The sequence below is a fragment of the Orycteropus afer genome, unplaced genomic scaffold, assembly GCF_000298275.1.
Source record: "Orycteropus afer afer isolate SDZICR_OR568_19922 unplaced genomic scaffold, OryAfe1.0 scaffold00181, whole genome shotgun sequence".
Taxonomy (NCBI): Eukaryota; Metazoa; Chordata; class Mammalia; order Tubulidentata; family Orycteropodidae; genus Orycteropus; species Orycteropus afer.
Genome location: NW_006921768.1, coordinates 4,527,087 through 4,542,932, shown reverse-complemented (window position 1 = coordinate 4,542,932; position 15,846 = coordinate 4,527,087). Strand labels below are relative to the sequence as shown.

The window sequence follows — 15,846 nt, the reverse complement described above, 5'->3', positions numbered from 1 at the left end:
CTGACTCATAGCGACCCCTCCTTGGGTTTCCGAGGCAGTATCACTACGGAAGTAGGATTGCCCAACCTTCCTTCCGAGGAGTGGCTGGTGAGTTTGAACCGCCAGTCTTCTGGTGAGCAGGCAAGTGTCTTAGCCACTATGCTACTTTGGTCTTCTAGAGAACTAGCCTAATGGCTGAAGGTAGATGGCAAATACTTGGTTAATGAAATAATACAATTACAGGGTTGTTGTTTGTTGCTTTTAATTCGTACACCAACCTAATTTCTTTACCACAGAAATAAGTGTGTTGAATATTCTGCAGTAAAAAACAAAATAGAATTTTCCAAGGCTATCTTCCTTGTAAAGACAACCCAATTTTTTTAATTCTTTATAATTCTACACACCTAAGGATAGGATGTCAGGCAAGCAAAGGTGATGCTAAAAGATCAATGTGTTCTAAATACTAATCTTCTTAACCACGGATCAATCGTCATGTCAGAGAGTACTTGTGCCTCAGGGCAGGAGGTGATTTCAGTGTTGTGATCCAAACTCAACCTACCCCCTCTTCAGTCCTCTGGTGTACCTATCTGTACAATACTGATACACTCCTGTGTTCACTTCACTCTCCCTTCTGTCCATGGCTTTTCTGCTCACCATTTGGGCTCACATTATTGCACCAGAAGGGCAGTGCTACTCTGTCCTAAAGGGTAGTTATGAGTCAGAATGGACTCCATGACAATGGGCTTTGTTTTTTTTTTTTTTTTTTTTAAGAAGAATAAAGGAGTCCAAGGGTTGTACAAATGATTAATGTGCTCAGCTGCTAACCAAAATGTTGAAGGTTCATATCTACCCAGCAGTGCCTTGGAAGAAAGGCCTGGTGATCACTTCTAAAAAATCAGACACTGAAGGCCCTATAGAGCATAGTTCTACTCTGATACTCTGACACACATGAGGTAACTGGCAACTGGGTTTTTTTGTTTGTTTGCTTGGTTTGAGAAAATAAAAACTCTCCTCAGCAAGTTGTTGTTGTTGTTGTTAAGTGCCATCGAGTCGTTTCCGACTCATAGCGACCCCATGCACAGCAGAACGAAACACTGCCCACTCCCACGCCAGCCCCACAATCCCTGCTATACTTGAGCCCATCATTGCAGTCACCGTGTCAATCCACCTCGTTGAAGGCCTCCCCCTCTTTCGTTGACCCTCCACCCTACCAAGCATGACATCCTTCTCCAGGGAATGGTCCCTTCTTACAACATGACCAAAATAGGTGAGACGAAGTCTGGCCATTCTTGCTTCCAAGGAGCATTCTGGCTGCACTTCCTCCAGGACAGATCTGTTAGTTCTTTTAGCAGTCCATGGTACTTTCAGCATTCTTCGCCAGCACCACAACTCAAAAGCATCAACTCTTCTTCGGTCTTCCTTATTCATTGTCCAGCTCTCCCATGCATATGAGGTGATTGGAAATATCATGGCTTGTGTCAGGCACACCTTAGTCCTCAAGGAGATATCCTTGCTCCTCAGCACTTGAAACAGTTCCTTCGCAGTTGACTTTCCCAATGCTACACGTCATCTAATGTCCTGACTGCTGCTTCCGTTGGCATCGATTGTAGAACCAAGCAACGTGAATTCCTTGACAACCTCAATCTTCTCTCCATTTATTGTGATGCTGCTCATTGGTCCAGTTGTGAGGATTTTTGTTTTCTTTATATTGAGACGTAATCCATACTGCAGACTGTATTCTTCAACCTTCATCAGTAGGTGCCTTAAGTCATCCTCACTTTCAGCAAGCAAAGTTGTATCGTCTGCATATCTCAGGTTGTTAATGATTCTTCCTCCAATATACCACGTTTTTCTTCATATAGTCCAGTTTCTCGGATTATTTGCTCAGCATATAGATTGAATAAGTGTGGAGAAAGAATACAACCCTGACGCACTCCCTTCTTGATTTTAAACCATGTAAGAAAGATTAAATAGCTGAAAATTCAAAAAGCCAAGGGGAGTTTTAAAAGGAAGGAATTATCATACCTCTTTAATCTTTTTACTGTAATAAGACAGGTGGGGCAACCACCCTCTACCCTTGATCAATCTGAATATTTCTTGACTCTTACCATTTGCTATCCAATTGCAAAGGAAGGGGAAAGTGTAGAATATGAGCTGGGACTAGAAAGCCTTTTACGAGAACACAGTAAGTAGACTATCAAATACTGTCTACTGTACTGGCAGTGATCCAAAAATGAATAAATTTTGCCGATGACCAAACCAGAATGGAATTGACACTTTGGAATATTGCTTCATTTCTGATGCTGGAACATGGGAAGAATCAACTCTGTGCGTTAGTCTTATTTGATCCTATACACATACACTCCACTGCCCCATTCCTCACCCCCTCATTCCCATGCTGAGTAGGCCATACTTGGTGACTACTGCTATGACCACACTTCTGTAGACATCTGCAGCTGAAACATCACAGGTCCAGCTGAAGGCTTTATTCAGTTTCTCCAAAAGGAGTTGTTCATCTAGCTTCTACCTCTACTAGTGATTAAGAGATGGCTTTGGTCAATACAAATTTAATATGCATTCAGTTCCTCCTAGGTAAGCCTGTACTGGGAGTCGCAGTAGCCCCGAGGCTCAAGATGGCTCTCTACAGGAAAATGGGATGCTCTGAACAATTCTGCTTCCTAATCTAGCCGGAACAAGGAAAAACAAGATGGACTAGCAGGATTTCTGGTTCATGACAGAGACACTAAAAAAAATTCAGGTTTCATGGCCAACAAGTTTGAGAAGGACTATATTCTGAACCTTCCTCTTTCACAATCCACATTGTCAGCCTAAAAGGTATAAGAAGTCTTGAAGTAAAGAACGCTATCATACTTCAACTCACCAAGTCCCAAATTTATTTGACTATGAACTTTATTTCCAGTAACTCCATTTAATATTGAAACATGGTTTGGAAAATGCTTGAGACTATTTTTGACAGCTATGTGGCATCAGATCCCATCACAAGACAACCCTTGTTTTCCCAGTCCAAGAATCACAGCTCAACAAAGTGTTACTTTGTGTAAGAGTTAAATTAGACAACGAAACTACTTTTTTAAAAAATAGTGTTTTGACCTTACGATAAGGAAAACATATATTTTTGAAACCAAGAGAGAAAAGCATATTTTTCAGATTGCACTTAACAATGCTCTGCAGCAGTAGTTTCTTTTATAAAAAATATTTACTATGATGGAGCCACAAACTAATTGTGTGTCTTTTTATGTGCAAAATGAAACAGAGAACAAAGCTATTACTCAAAAATTTCAAGCCAACTCAGATCATTTAAACTCTGGGTTTGAATGTGGAATTGGAGGAGGAGGTAGGAACGTTAATTTTCTGAAACGTTACAAATCTCCACTTAAACATTTTTATACACTTTAGTAACAAATTGGGCTTTTAGGAAGAAACAATCATTTAACCATGTTTGAAACCACTAAGGAATATCTAGAATACTGTATGACAAAATATGCTGAAAATTCCTCCAATACAGAAGAATTAATACACCTGCATTTGTGGGGGGACAATTTTCTATTAAAAGATCTGCATACTGTGAGTACTGTGGTTACATATGTCAAATATTCCTAAAAGTAAGTTTTCTAGACATAAGACACAACTTTTAAAACAAAAGTGATGCATTTGCTTTCTAACTTCAAGTATCTTTACTCATTGCATTAAATTATTAACAATTATCAGGGGAAATCTTGTACCATGGACTGCTCTATATTTCAAATTATCTTTTGTTTTTTTAAATTTAACACTTGAAAACTGAATGCCAACCCATGAAAAGATCTACTCAGATTTAAATTTGAATGTCATTATTTGTTTCTTAAAAAAAAAAAAAAAAAAAACCAACCATAGAAACATAAGAATGTAAAGTTTTCCTTTTGCAAAACATTACAAGTCTCACTTGGTAATATAATATGAACTAAAGTGAAAACATTTAAGGGCTTCATCCTCCTAAAATGTTGGTGGAAAAGGTAACTGTTAATGAACTTATTTAATACATTGGTGTTAGATTTAACTTTCTCTTCACTCATTCCATTTCAGTTTAGTGGTCAAAAATGATCATGTTTTCAAGTAGCTCTATGGCAGTGCCTTACCAGTGTAGATGCTGGCATTGGAAGCAGGGATACCAAACTGTGACTCGATGAACTTGGGAATGAAGGTAATGAAAGCAGTTACAATGGCACTCTCAGCTGTGTATGACAAACTCACAAAAAGGAATGTCATGTTGCTTAAGATCCTGACAGCTGCTCTTGGTAGGTCTACAAAATGACAAAAATGACAAATGAATGTTAAAACAATGGATGGAAAATAAAATAAAATTGAATTGTTTTTGAAATGAACTGGAAATAGCCATTCAGCAATATTTGCCACGAGAGACTAAAATCAGAAAAAAATCTGCAGACTGACTAGAAACAATTCCCTTTATTAAATAGAGTTTGGTTTTTAATTTTCAACTAGAATAAGGAAACCAAAGTATCGAAAAATATACCTATACACAAATATTTTTAGAAGCAGCACTCTATCTATGAGTCCTATTTCAAATACTGCTTCAAGTAATTACTGCATTTAATCATTGATTAAAACAATGTTATTCTCCATTAAACCCCCAAAGCTTACTATATGCATAAAGTCCCTTTAGTACAATCCTACATTAGTTTCCATTTCACCCAACTACCACTTTCCAGGGAAAAATGAACTCTGAGTTCAAATGTCCCCAGGCCAGCACAGAGTGTGTCCACAGCAGGGGAAGTGGTACATTATGTTAGGCACCTGATTTTCCAGGCTCATATTGTTGTTGTTAGGTGCTGTGGACTTGGCTCCAACTCACAGTGACTCTATGTACAACAGAACAAAACATTGCCTGATCCAACAATAAACAGCAACAACATAGGAGCATAAGGGGCAAGGCCAGCCAGGTCAGATACTCCCCAGGTAATTTGGGCTGAAGATCAAAGAGAACAGATATCCCAAGGGTAAGGAGAGTCACCGTGGTGGGGCCCAGATCAACACCTGCCAGGCTACCTCTAAGAAAGGAAGAATTGGGATTTCAGTTAAAAGTCTCATACTTGAGTCTAGGGATCTATTTCACACAGCTTGCCATAGGTATGTTTCAAGATATAAGAGTAAGTATTTTTATTGGAGCACTGTAATAGCAAAACTTTGGAAAAATCTGATACTGGTGGTCATATGCCTACATGACTATAGTACAGTGATCAAATTGAGGAAATTCACACTGATCCAGTGGTATATGTACACCATGGGGCCTATTCAATGTTTACCAAGTATTCCAGTAATACCCTTTGTGGGTCTAAAATCTAGTCCAGGACCACATGTTTCATTTAGTTGTCAAGTCTTTTTGTCTCCCTAGGCAGTGCAAACAGTTTGTCCTTAGTTACTAACTTAAAGGTTGGTGGGTCAAACTTACCCAACAATACCACGGGAGAAAGGCCTGGCAAGTTGATTCCATTAAGGTTACTGCCAAGAAAACCCTATGAAGCAACCTACTCTATAACACATGGGGTTGCCATGAATCAGATTCAACTCAACGGCAACAGTTTGGTTGGTTGGTTTATTTATTTATTTTTTTTTTAAGAGCATCATGTCTGTGACTTCTCAAATGGGCCAGAAATGTTAATACAGGGATCAGGCTGAAGATACACAGTAGTTTTGTGTGCCATTTCTGAAGCTTTTATGCAAATTCAAAACAATTTAAAAAACACAAAATTGAAAAAAGTGTAAGTAACCAAAAAAACAAAAACAAAACAAACCAGTTGCCACACAGTTGACTTCAACTCATGGAGACCCCAGGTGCGTCAAAGCAGAACTGTGCTCCACGGGGTTTCAGTGGCCGATTTTTCAGAAACAGATCACCAGGCCTTTCTTCCAAGATGCTTCTAGGTGCATTCAAATTGCCAATCTTTCAATGAGTAGCCAAGTGCTAAACCATTTGCACTACCCAGGGATGAGTGCTAAGTCCATAATTTGCAACCAAATACTAATTTTTATGCAGAGGAATATATTTTAGATAAGTTTCTTGGTGTTATTTATAACTGTGTCTTTGTAAAATCAAAGATGCTATAAAAAGCATGATGAGGGATGATGAAATAATGATAGTGATTATCATTTATTTTATAATTTAGTGCTAAGAAATACACAAATTCAATTATAAGGTCAAACTGATACTAAAATCAAGAAATGCCTTAATAGTCATAAAACTCAATATCAAGCATCAAAATTCAAGAAAATGTAATGTAAAATGGATTATACTTAGAAGTCATTCTTAAAAGAGGTATTAGTATCATTGGCAGATCACTAGCTCCTTCTCAGATACCCATCACAATTAAAATGCCACCAGGAAAAGAAGGAAGAAATATATAGTATCTCATTTATCCAGTCCATTTGAGAAAGAGGTATTTTATATACCTGAATTCTTTCAAATAAATAAGAGACTGCTTATTTAAGCAACAAGACTTTTAATACTTTTTATGGCCTAACTGGTATTCCTAGAGAAATCATAGCATAATGGGACATTTTCTTCAAGTTTCAAGATAATAATTAATTATGACTGAAATTTAAAAAAAAAAAAAAAAAAAAAAAAACCTCACTGCCAACTGATTCCAACACATAGTGACCCTCACTGGGTTTCCAAGGCTGTAATTCTTTACAGAAGCAGAATGCCTCATCTGTCTTCCGTGGAATGGCTGGGTTCAAACCACTGACCTGGTTAGCAGCCAAATGCCTTAACTACTATACCAGAGCTCCTTGTAAAAATTTCTATATGTTAATTAGCTGTAGCATATTATTTAACCTTCCATTTATTTTCTGATTTTTTTCAGATTGCAAGAAAATTATTTCCCCACTATGTGTTGTCTAGGAGCCCTGGTGACACAGTGGTTAAATTGCTCAGACGCTAATCAAAAGATCTAACCTACTAGCCGTTCAGCTAAGAGAAAGATAAGGCAGTCTGCTTCTGTAGTGATTTACAGCCTTGGAAACCCTATGAGGCAATTCTACTCTGTCCCATAAGGTTGCTATGAGTCAGAGTTGTATTCATGGCAGTGGGTTTATGTGTTGTGTGTATGTTTGTTTTTACCTGGTGACATTCTGTTTCCACACCATCTTTTTTCTAAAAGTAGACATTAAGTTTCCAGTTTTGTTCTTTTGACTTTTTTTATATTTAAAATGAGAGTAGAATGAATAGTAGTGTTTGTTTTATTATGATACAAAATAGACCAATTAATATTATGAAGCAAATGACTAAATTTAATTATGTGGAAACTCACATTTATACTTCAAATAAATTCTAACCATTAAGTACCAAGAGAATATACTGACCTCTCTTAATATTTTTCATAATTTTTGATATCAATATTTCAAATATAGTATCTCTTTTGGTGAAAAAGCATTCCGAAGTTTGGCAGTACATTCAGCTTATTTTCCTATTTAAATTTGTGTAAATTAAGTGATTTTTATTATAAAAATTGTTAAATGTTTATATTTGGCAATGGGATTAGAAATGGCTTTTATTTTCCTCTTATATTTTTATGTACTTTCTACACTTACTTTCATGAATATGATTATACCTAACTTTTCTTAAAAAAAAAAAAAAAAAAAGCCTGAAATTTTAAATGGATGTAACAAACATATCATGCCCTAACAGAAGTTTTATCCGACTTGCTGCTGACTTAGGAACTAGCTACTTCTCTTCCTTGTTCTTCCTTAGAATGTTGTCGTTGTTAGCTGTCATTGATTCGGTTTCAAGTCATAGCGACCCTAAGCACAACAGAACGAAACTCTGCCCAGTCCTGTGCCACACTCACAATCTTTGCAATGCTTGAGCCCATCGTTGCAGCCACTGTGTCAATCCATCTCGATGAGAGTCTTCTCCTTTATTGCTTACACGCTCCTTTACCAAGCATGATATTCTTCTCAAGGGACTGGTCCCCTCTGATGACGTGACCAAAGTCCGAGAGATGAAGTCTAGCCATTCTTGCTTCTAAAGAAGCATTCCAGCGGCTCTTCCTCCAACACAGAATTCCTTAGAATGTACATAGCTCCATTGCAAGATTTACATTGTGTGTACTTTCCTTTCTGCCTTCCCTTGTAACTTTTCATTTATTGTATCCAGATTCCTAGTTCTGTACAAGATGCTCAGTAAAAGTATTTGTCAAAGAGAGAGAAAAGGAAAGAAAGATAGCCTCTTAAGATACATATTGCCAGCCATCTATTTCAATAATTAGAATGATATTTGAGAACCAATCTAATCCTTTCCTAAAATTCTTAGGTACTGCCAATTTCTTATATGAAATTGGAATTTGAGGGAAGTGTCGGTTCAACAAGCAGATAAAAGTGGCTTAAATGTATTAAAGTCAAGCTGTCTCAGCTTTTAACAAAGCATAGAATTCATACCAGGGGTAAAGAAATCAAGAATAAAAATGGAAAAAAACAGAGTGGAGGGCCATTGTTATATAAAAGGTTGTGATTTTTATTGATAAGTTATAAAACCAAGTGGTACATGAAAAACGCAGGGGGCTTTTTTCAAAGCACACGGCAGAACCCAAGGCTTCCTCCTTGAAAGGCCAGGAAAGGGCCTCCAGAAGTTGGGGGAAGGGAAGGTTGAGTAAAGAACAGGAGAGGGAACATTATAGGGTAATGATCATATGACATGATGTGACTGAATGAGACAACGTGAGGGTATGCTCTAGCTATACCATATGTGCTTTTTTTAACCTCTCCATGGTCGCTATGAGTCGGAGACTACTCGATGGCACATAACAACAACAACATGCTAGTTCCCTGCTTTTGTAAATACTTAAAGTATTTTATTTTTGCTGTATTTCTAATCTTTTCATTTACACATTTCATATTTTTAAGTTCTCTGTCAGAAGGGAGCTCTGGTAGCGTAATGCCTAAAGCATTTGATTGCTAACCAGAAGGCTGGTGGTTCAAACCCATCAGCCACTCCTCGGAAGGAAGGTTGGGCAATCCTACTTTCAATACAGCCTTGGAAACCCAAGGAGAGGTCACTATGAGTCGGATCCGACTCAATGGCAATGAATAATTGAGTCAAATCAAAAAGCTGGTGGAAACAGACAATCATCATGCAGTGAAAATTTTAGTAACTTCTTTTATGGCCTCTAAGTTTTGTATGCTTATGGGCATATTACAGATACAACTTTTTGATGCTTGTTACCCAAGAGCTTAATAGGATTTGGTTCATTAGTCAAGTCTTTCTACAAAAGCAAAATTAAAGTTGCTCTTTGTATATACCATGGCCAACATAGGACAAAGTGCCTCATTCCCAGCTCTTTGTCTTTGAAATTAATGACCCTATGGGTTTCCCAATCACAGTCCCAATGAAAATATTCCAATTCCTCCCCTCCAGAATACAGCAGCTTATGGTATCCCCTGCTTGTCTGGAAAGGAGTAGAAAGAACCAGATGACTCTTGCATGCCACAGTTCCCTCTGGGCTTGAGATAACAAAATCAAACCCTGAGCCACTTACTTACAGATGAGTAGACAGAAATGGAACCATAGGGACCCCAAATACATCTTTCATGGTTACTGGCCACAATATATCTTAATTGTTTGAATGTGGTACTAATTAGTATTTTTATATAGCTTTCCAAGTAGATACTACCATTACTTTGCACTGAGTATGAAGAAAATGTTTTCATTTTAGGAATTCTTTGCCAGGTCTGTCACCTTTTACTTTTTATCTCAGAAGCTGTCTGGCCAAGTCTAAATGCTTAACTTATCACAAGAAAACATTCATGCAATAAAATAAAGGAAAACAAATTAGAAAAAAAAAAGAAAGAAAAGAACGAAATAAAACATAGAGCAGAACATCAAAACTAGGGGAAAGGATTAAACATGGCCGTAAAACCCTGGGCTTCAAATTTAACTGAGTTTTTAGCCATCAAGAAAACAGTTATACAATCCTCATTATCAAAAATACAAAAATACTCTACTTTCTCACTGAGGGCAAAGGTTTTCCTAACCATGTACTAAAGCAGAGGTTCTCAAAATATGGTCCAAAACTAACAGTTCAGTATCACCTGGGACCTTGCTAAAAATACAAATTCTGAGCACCTCCCCTACCCAAGATCTAGTAAATCAGAGACCTGGGACCTTACAATCTGGGTTTTAACTAGTCCTCTACCTGGTTCAAGAATTACTATTCTAAAGAAGGTCTTCTTCTTGTTGTTGTTAGGTGCAATCAAGTTGGTTCTGACCCAAAGTGACCCCATGTACAACAGAACAAAACACTGTCTGCTCCTGCACCATCTTCACATCACTGCTATGTCTAAGCCTATGGTTGCAGTCACTGTGAGAAAGCACTGGGCAATGCTCCTATGGAAAATATGAGAAATTCAAGTACAGTTTTCAGTAAAAGCTGCACATGTAAAATTAAAGTGCAATTCAGCAATGGAAATACACAAAGGCTAACATAACTTAGCCCAGGCATGTGGCTTTGGCGGTCTAGCTTCACTGGTGTCAGGATTTACCCTAACATATCCCATACTATAGTCATTTTAAAATACCTAACAAAGACCCACATGCAATGGTTCTGGAGGTTCTTGGGCAACTCAAATTTAAAATCCATTTTTCTGCCCCTCTCAACTAGTTATTCTCCCATTATCTGAGGTTGAAACCTTGAAGTGAGTTTGGGACTTCCCTCCCCATCATGACCATATCAGTAGTCACATTCCATAGATTCAAAAATTCATTCATTAAATATTTATTGAGTACTTACCAGGTGTTGGAAGTAAGCAGGGAATGTAATGAACAAAAACAAAAACTTTGTCATCATGGAGCTTACTTTCTCAATGGGAAGTAAGATACTAAATAAATGAGTAAAATACATAATAGGTAGTGATGAGTACTAAGGAGAAAAATAAAGAAGGAAAGAAAGACAGGAAGCTCTGGAAGGAGATAGAGATTTTTCAGTAAGGTGACAGAGGAAGGCCTTACTAAACAGGGATCATCTGAGTCATGAGCTGAAGGAACTGAGGGAATGGACTCCTGGGGAGGTGAGAGTATGTCTGTCTGGAACATCTGAGGACCAGTGATGAGGCCAACATGTTTGATGTAGAACATATAAATGAACTGGAAGAAAGAGATGGGATTGAAGAGGTTGCAGGAGTTAGATTCTGTAGCCCTGGCAGGTCACCGGACTTTCCTGTGAGTGAGATGGGAGGTCACAGAAGCTTTGAGCAGAGGGGAGGCATCTAGCAGGAGACTTCTGGCTGCTGATTTGAAAGCATGGCAAGGCTAGAAGCAGGGAAACCACATTAGCAGGCTTTTGTCTTTCTCTAGTCCTCCAAACCACCATCACCTCTCACTTGGGCTATGTTCATAGTCTCCAAAGTGGGCCTCCTACCTCTCTTCCACTTCTTTTCCTTTCTAATCTACCTAATGCCTGTTCAAAACTCCCCACTGCCAATTAAGGAAAAATTCAGTGAAAGACTAGAACTTAAGCCTTCACAAGAGGGCTCTACCTTTCATTCCCAAGCTTATGTTCCAGGCCTCTGGGAGGTGTATATCCAACTCACCAACCACAATGCACTGGTTCAGTATTTTATATCCACACAATCCTCCCTTCTGGCCTTTGCTCACTCTGCTTCCTCTGCCCACAACACTCCCTTTACCCCACCTCTGCCTGTTGAAATTATCCCGGTCTTTCAAGGTCCAACTCAATCTCCGCTGTGACATTTTTCCCGATACCACCACTAGATGTTCTCTCATCTCTCTTTAAATCTCCACACCATTGGAACTGTCTCCCTTTAGAAAAGTTCTTTAACATATTTTCATTTATAAGTGTCCTGTTGCCCATAGTGGATTGCAGGCTCTCTGATGGGAGATCACAGCTCACCCTTATTCATATCTGCATAGCATGGAAGTACTACACCTCTATAGTGTGCACATTCATCAAATTAAATGATATAATCCTTGATCAAACAAAATTCCGTAACTTTTAATGTCCTCTTTAAGCCTAATCATCACCTCAGAGTGCTACAATTTTAACTATGGGTCAAAAATGGACTTGATGGCAACTTACAACAACAACATAAACGCACTAACACAGACAAAAGTCTGGTGAAAAAAAAATCTGGTATATTCTATGTTAATTAACAATGTGAAGCAATATACCTTAAAAGATTAAAAATAAGTAACAAAAATAAATTTGTTCTTACGGCTAACTGTTACTAAACGTTTTCTTTTAGAAAATATTTAGAAAGATGCCCAGTTAAATTTGGAAGACTTTAAAATGTCAGCCCACAAACCTCAGGAAGATTGATCCACTTAAATATTTTACATGTTTATTTTTATTTGTAAGATTTTTATGCAATCATGCTTTATGGAAAGGTGATGCAGACACACTGAACAGCCCACTTTTCTCCTTGTGGCATTTTAAAACAGCGTTCTTTCTGCATAATTTATAATAAGAATCTGGAAACACTGAGTCAGATTTTCCCAATGTCTGCCATTAAAAGGCAGAGGAAGAAAGTGGAAAATATAGTGTATTTACCCTGCAACAGAACTTCCCAAAAGGGCACCATTAGGGATGAGCCAAAACAGTTACTTCCAGGATGTAGACACTACTATGTGAATTATCTCCCAACCACCCCTCTGAAAGAGCTAATACTGGTTCCAATTCCAAATATAAAATAAAGACCAAAAGAAACCATCCCAGAACAAAAGAAAATATCTCTGAACCAAACTCAAATTCAATTCAAAATGAAATTTTAGCAACCATTCTTTAATGCGTGATCTTTAACAGTGAATCTCCACCTTGTAATACAAATTATGTCAACAGTATTATTGACTTAGAGACTTAATCTGTCCTTTTGAAAAGCAGATTAAATATTAGACTGTCATTCTTCACTGGTGATATGAATTAGACATTCTAGAGGAAATCACTGTGCAAAAATATATAAAATAACATTATTTCAATATAATTTCAATCACTTTTACTTAAAATATTTTCACTTTTTGATTGTTAATGTTGTTAGATGCTGTCAGGTTGGTTCTGTATCATAGCAATTCTATGTACAACAGAGCTAAATGCTGTCTGGTCCTAGGCCATCCATACAATTGTGGCTATGTTTGAGTCTATTTTTGCAGCTACTATGTCAGTCCATCTTTTTTTTTTTAACCAGTCTTTCAGTTAGTAGTCAAGTGCTTAATGGAGTTCCTTTATTTATTTATTTTTTTTCATTTGTGATTTGAGTCGATGTTTACAGAGCAAATTCATTTTCCCCACAACAGCTTATATACACGTTTCATTTCATGACATTGATTGCAATCCCCATAACGGAACAGCTCTCTTCCCATTTCCTCCCTGTGGTTACTTTTGCCCTGTGTCCTTCTTTCCTATGCATTCATGCCCTCTGAGCTGTCTCCTTGTGCAAATACTGCCCTTCTGTTCTCCCATGGTTGTTTGCCCTAAGGAATGTACCTGCTGTTATTGTTTCGTGCCATCCAGTCAGCTCCTTCACAGAGACCCTATATAAAACAGAATGAAACACTGCTTGGTTGTGTGCCATCTTCACAATCCTTGCTATACCTGAGCCCATCGTTGCAGCCACTGCATCAGTTCGCCTCACTGAGGGCCTTCATCTTTTTTGCTGACCCTCACTTTACCAAGCATGATATCCTTCTCCAGGGAATGATGCCTTTTCACATGACCAAAGTAGGTCAGACAAAGTCTGACCATTCTCACTTCCGAGGAGCATCCTGGCTGCACTTCTTCCAGGATAGATTTGTTAGTTCTTCTGGCAGTCCTTGGTACTTCCAGTATTCTTCGCCAACCACAACTCAAAAGCATTAACTTTTCTTCAGTCTTCCTTATTCATTGTCCAGCTTTCACATGCATATGAGGCAATTGACAATGTTTTTAGGAATGTACCTACCTGATGTAACTGTTCACCTTATATGCCTTTCTATTGTTTGGCTGGAAGTCAAGGGAGTGAGTTCAATTCTAGGCGTGAAGAGTGACTAAGGTCCATAGTCTTAAGGGCTTCACCAGTCTCTATCAGACCAGTAAGGCTGATCTTTTTTATGATTTTGAGTTCTGTTCCACATTTTTCTGCCACTCAATGCAGAATCTCTTATACTGATGCCTTTTTAAGTGGTTGACAGTGGTAGCTGGGCACCATCTAGCTCTTCTGGTCTCAGGGTCATGTAGGCTGAGGTTCGCATGGTCCACTAGTCCTTTGGACTAATTGTTTCCATGCATCTTTGGTTTTCTTCATTCTTCTTTGCTCCAGATGAGGAGAGGCCAATTGTTTCATCTTCGATAGCTGCCTGCCATCAGTCCATCTTGTCAAGGGTCTTCCTCTTTTTCCCTAACTTTCTACTTCATCTAGCATAATTTCCTTCTCCAGAGACTCTACCCTTTTAATAACATATCCAAAGTATGTGAGATGAAGTCTCACTATCTTTACTTCTAAGGGGCATTCTGGCTGTACTTCTTCCAAGAAAGATTGGGTATTCTTCTGGCACCCCATAGCATACTTAATATTCTTTGAGTATATAATAATACCACAATACCATAATAAAAATGCATCAATTCTTCTTCAGTCATCCTTAGTCATTGTCCAGCTTATGCATGCATATAAGGTGAATGAAAATACCATGGCTTGGGTCAAGCACACCTCAAAGTGTCACCTTTGCTTTTTCAACACTTTAAAGAGGTCTTTTGCAGCAGATTTGCACAATGCAATACATCATTTGATTTCTTGATTGCTGCTTCTATGGGTGTTGTCATAGTTCTCAAGTCTGCTAACAGAAGAAATACCACAAGTAGATGGCTTTAACAAACAGGAGTTTATTATTTTACAGTTTAGGAGATTAGAAGTCTGAATTCAGAGTTCTGGTTCTTGCAGCTAGGTGAAGGCCTCTCAACCTTGGGCTTCAGCTCTGTCTCTTGTTCCGGCCCAGTGGAGGGAGTTGTCTTCTAACTCACACAGCTGTTAGCTGCTGAAGCTAACAAACTCAAGGTCAGCAGGTAAAATGGCACAACACCAAGATCAGCAAGTGACACAACAGGTCACTGGTTAAAGTCCAGGGACAATCCCAAGATTGACAGGCAACACAGCCCACAATGTACCAATAAGCTAAAGACCTCTCTCAAAGCTTCTCCATATATACTGGAAGCAGGCTAAACCCTGAAGGCAACTAATTAGCTATTCACAGCAGATTCCACCAAGGAGTTGATTACAATCTCATCCTGGGGAGTAACTACATCCAGCTGCCAAGCCACTCAAAACCATGGCCCAGCCAAGTTGACACACAACCTTAACTACCACAGTCATTGACTGTGGATCCAAGTCAAATGAAATCATTGGCAGCTTCAGTCTTTCCTCTGTTAACCATGATGTTCCTTACTAGTCCAGTTGTTAGGATTTTTGTTATCTTTGTGTTTAGCTGTAATTCATACTGAAGACTGTACACCTACTCCTTATTTATCCACTAAATAAATGTATATTTAGCATATACAACAATAGTGAAAAATCTACTATTTCTGGCAGTAACAAACACTGAGGTCTGAGTAACATCATAGCTAGCCATGATGGTTAAGGTTATGTGTCAATTTTGCTAGGCCATGATTCTCAGTCATTTGGCAGTTACATAATTATGTAATTTGGAACTCATGTACTGATACAATTTGGCAGTTATGCAATTCTCCTTTTTGTGTTCTTATGTGATCATAGTCCATTTTCACATAACACCAATTTTCACATAACAACCTACTTTCTGGGATCTAACCACATAAATAACTGACAGGAGGTGCAGTGTTTAATCTTCATCAATAAATG

The 15,846-nt window shown here is 38.2% G+C and overlaps 1 protein-coding gene across 1 annotated transcript in view; it reads right to left on the bottom strand.

Moving 5' to 3' along the window:
• Positions 1-15,846, bottom strand: part of SLCO5A1 (solute carrier organic anion transporter family member 5A1) — a 206,858-nt gene that overhangs the window by 99,017 nt on the left and 91,995 nt on the right. Inside the window, exon 4 of the mRNA XM_007947348.1 lies at positions 4,116-4,280. Coding sequence (XP_007945539.1) covers positions 4,116-4,280 — 165 coding nt within the window. The remainder of the gene's footprint in view (positions 1-4,115; positions 4,281-15,846) is intronic.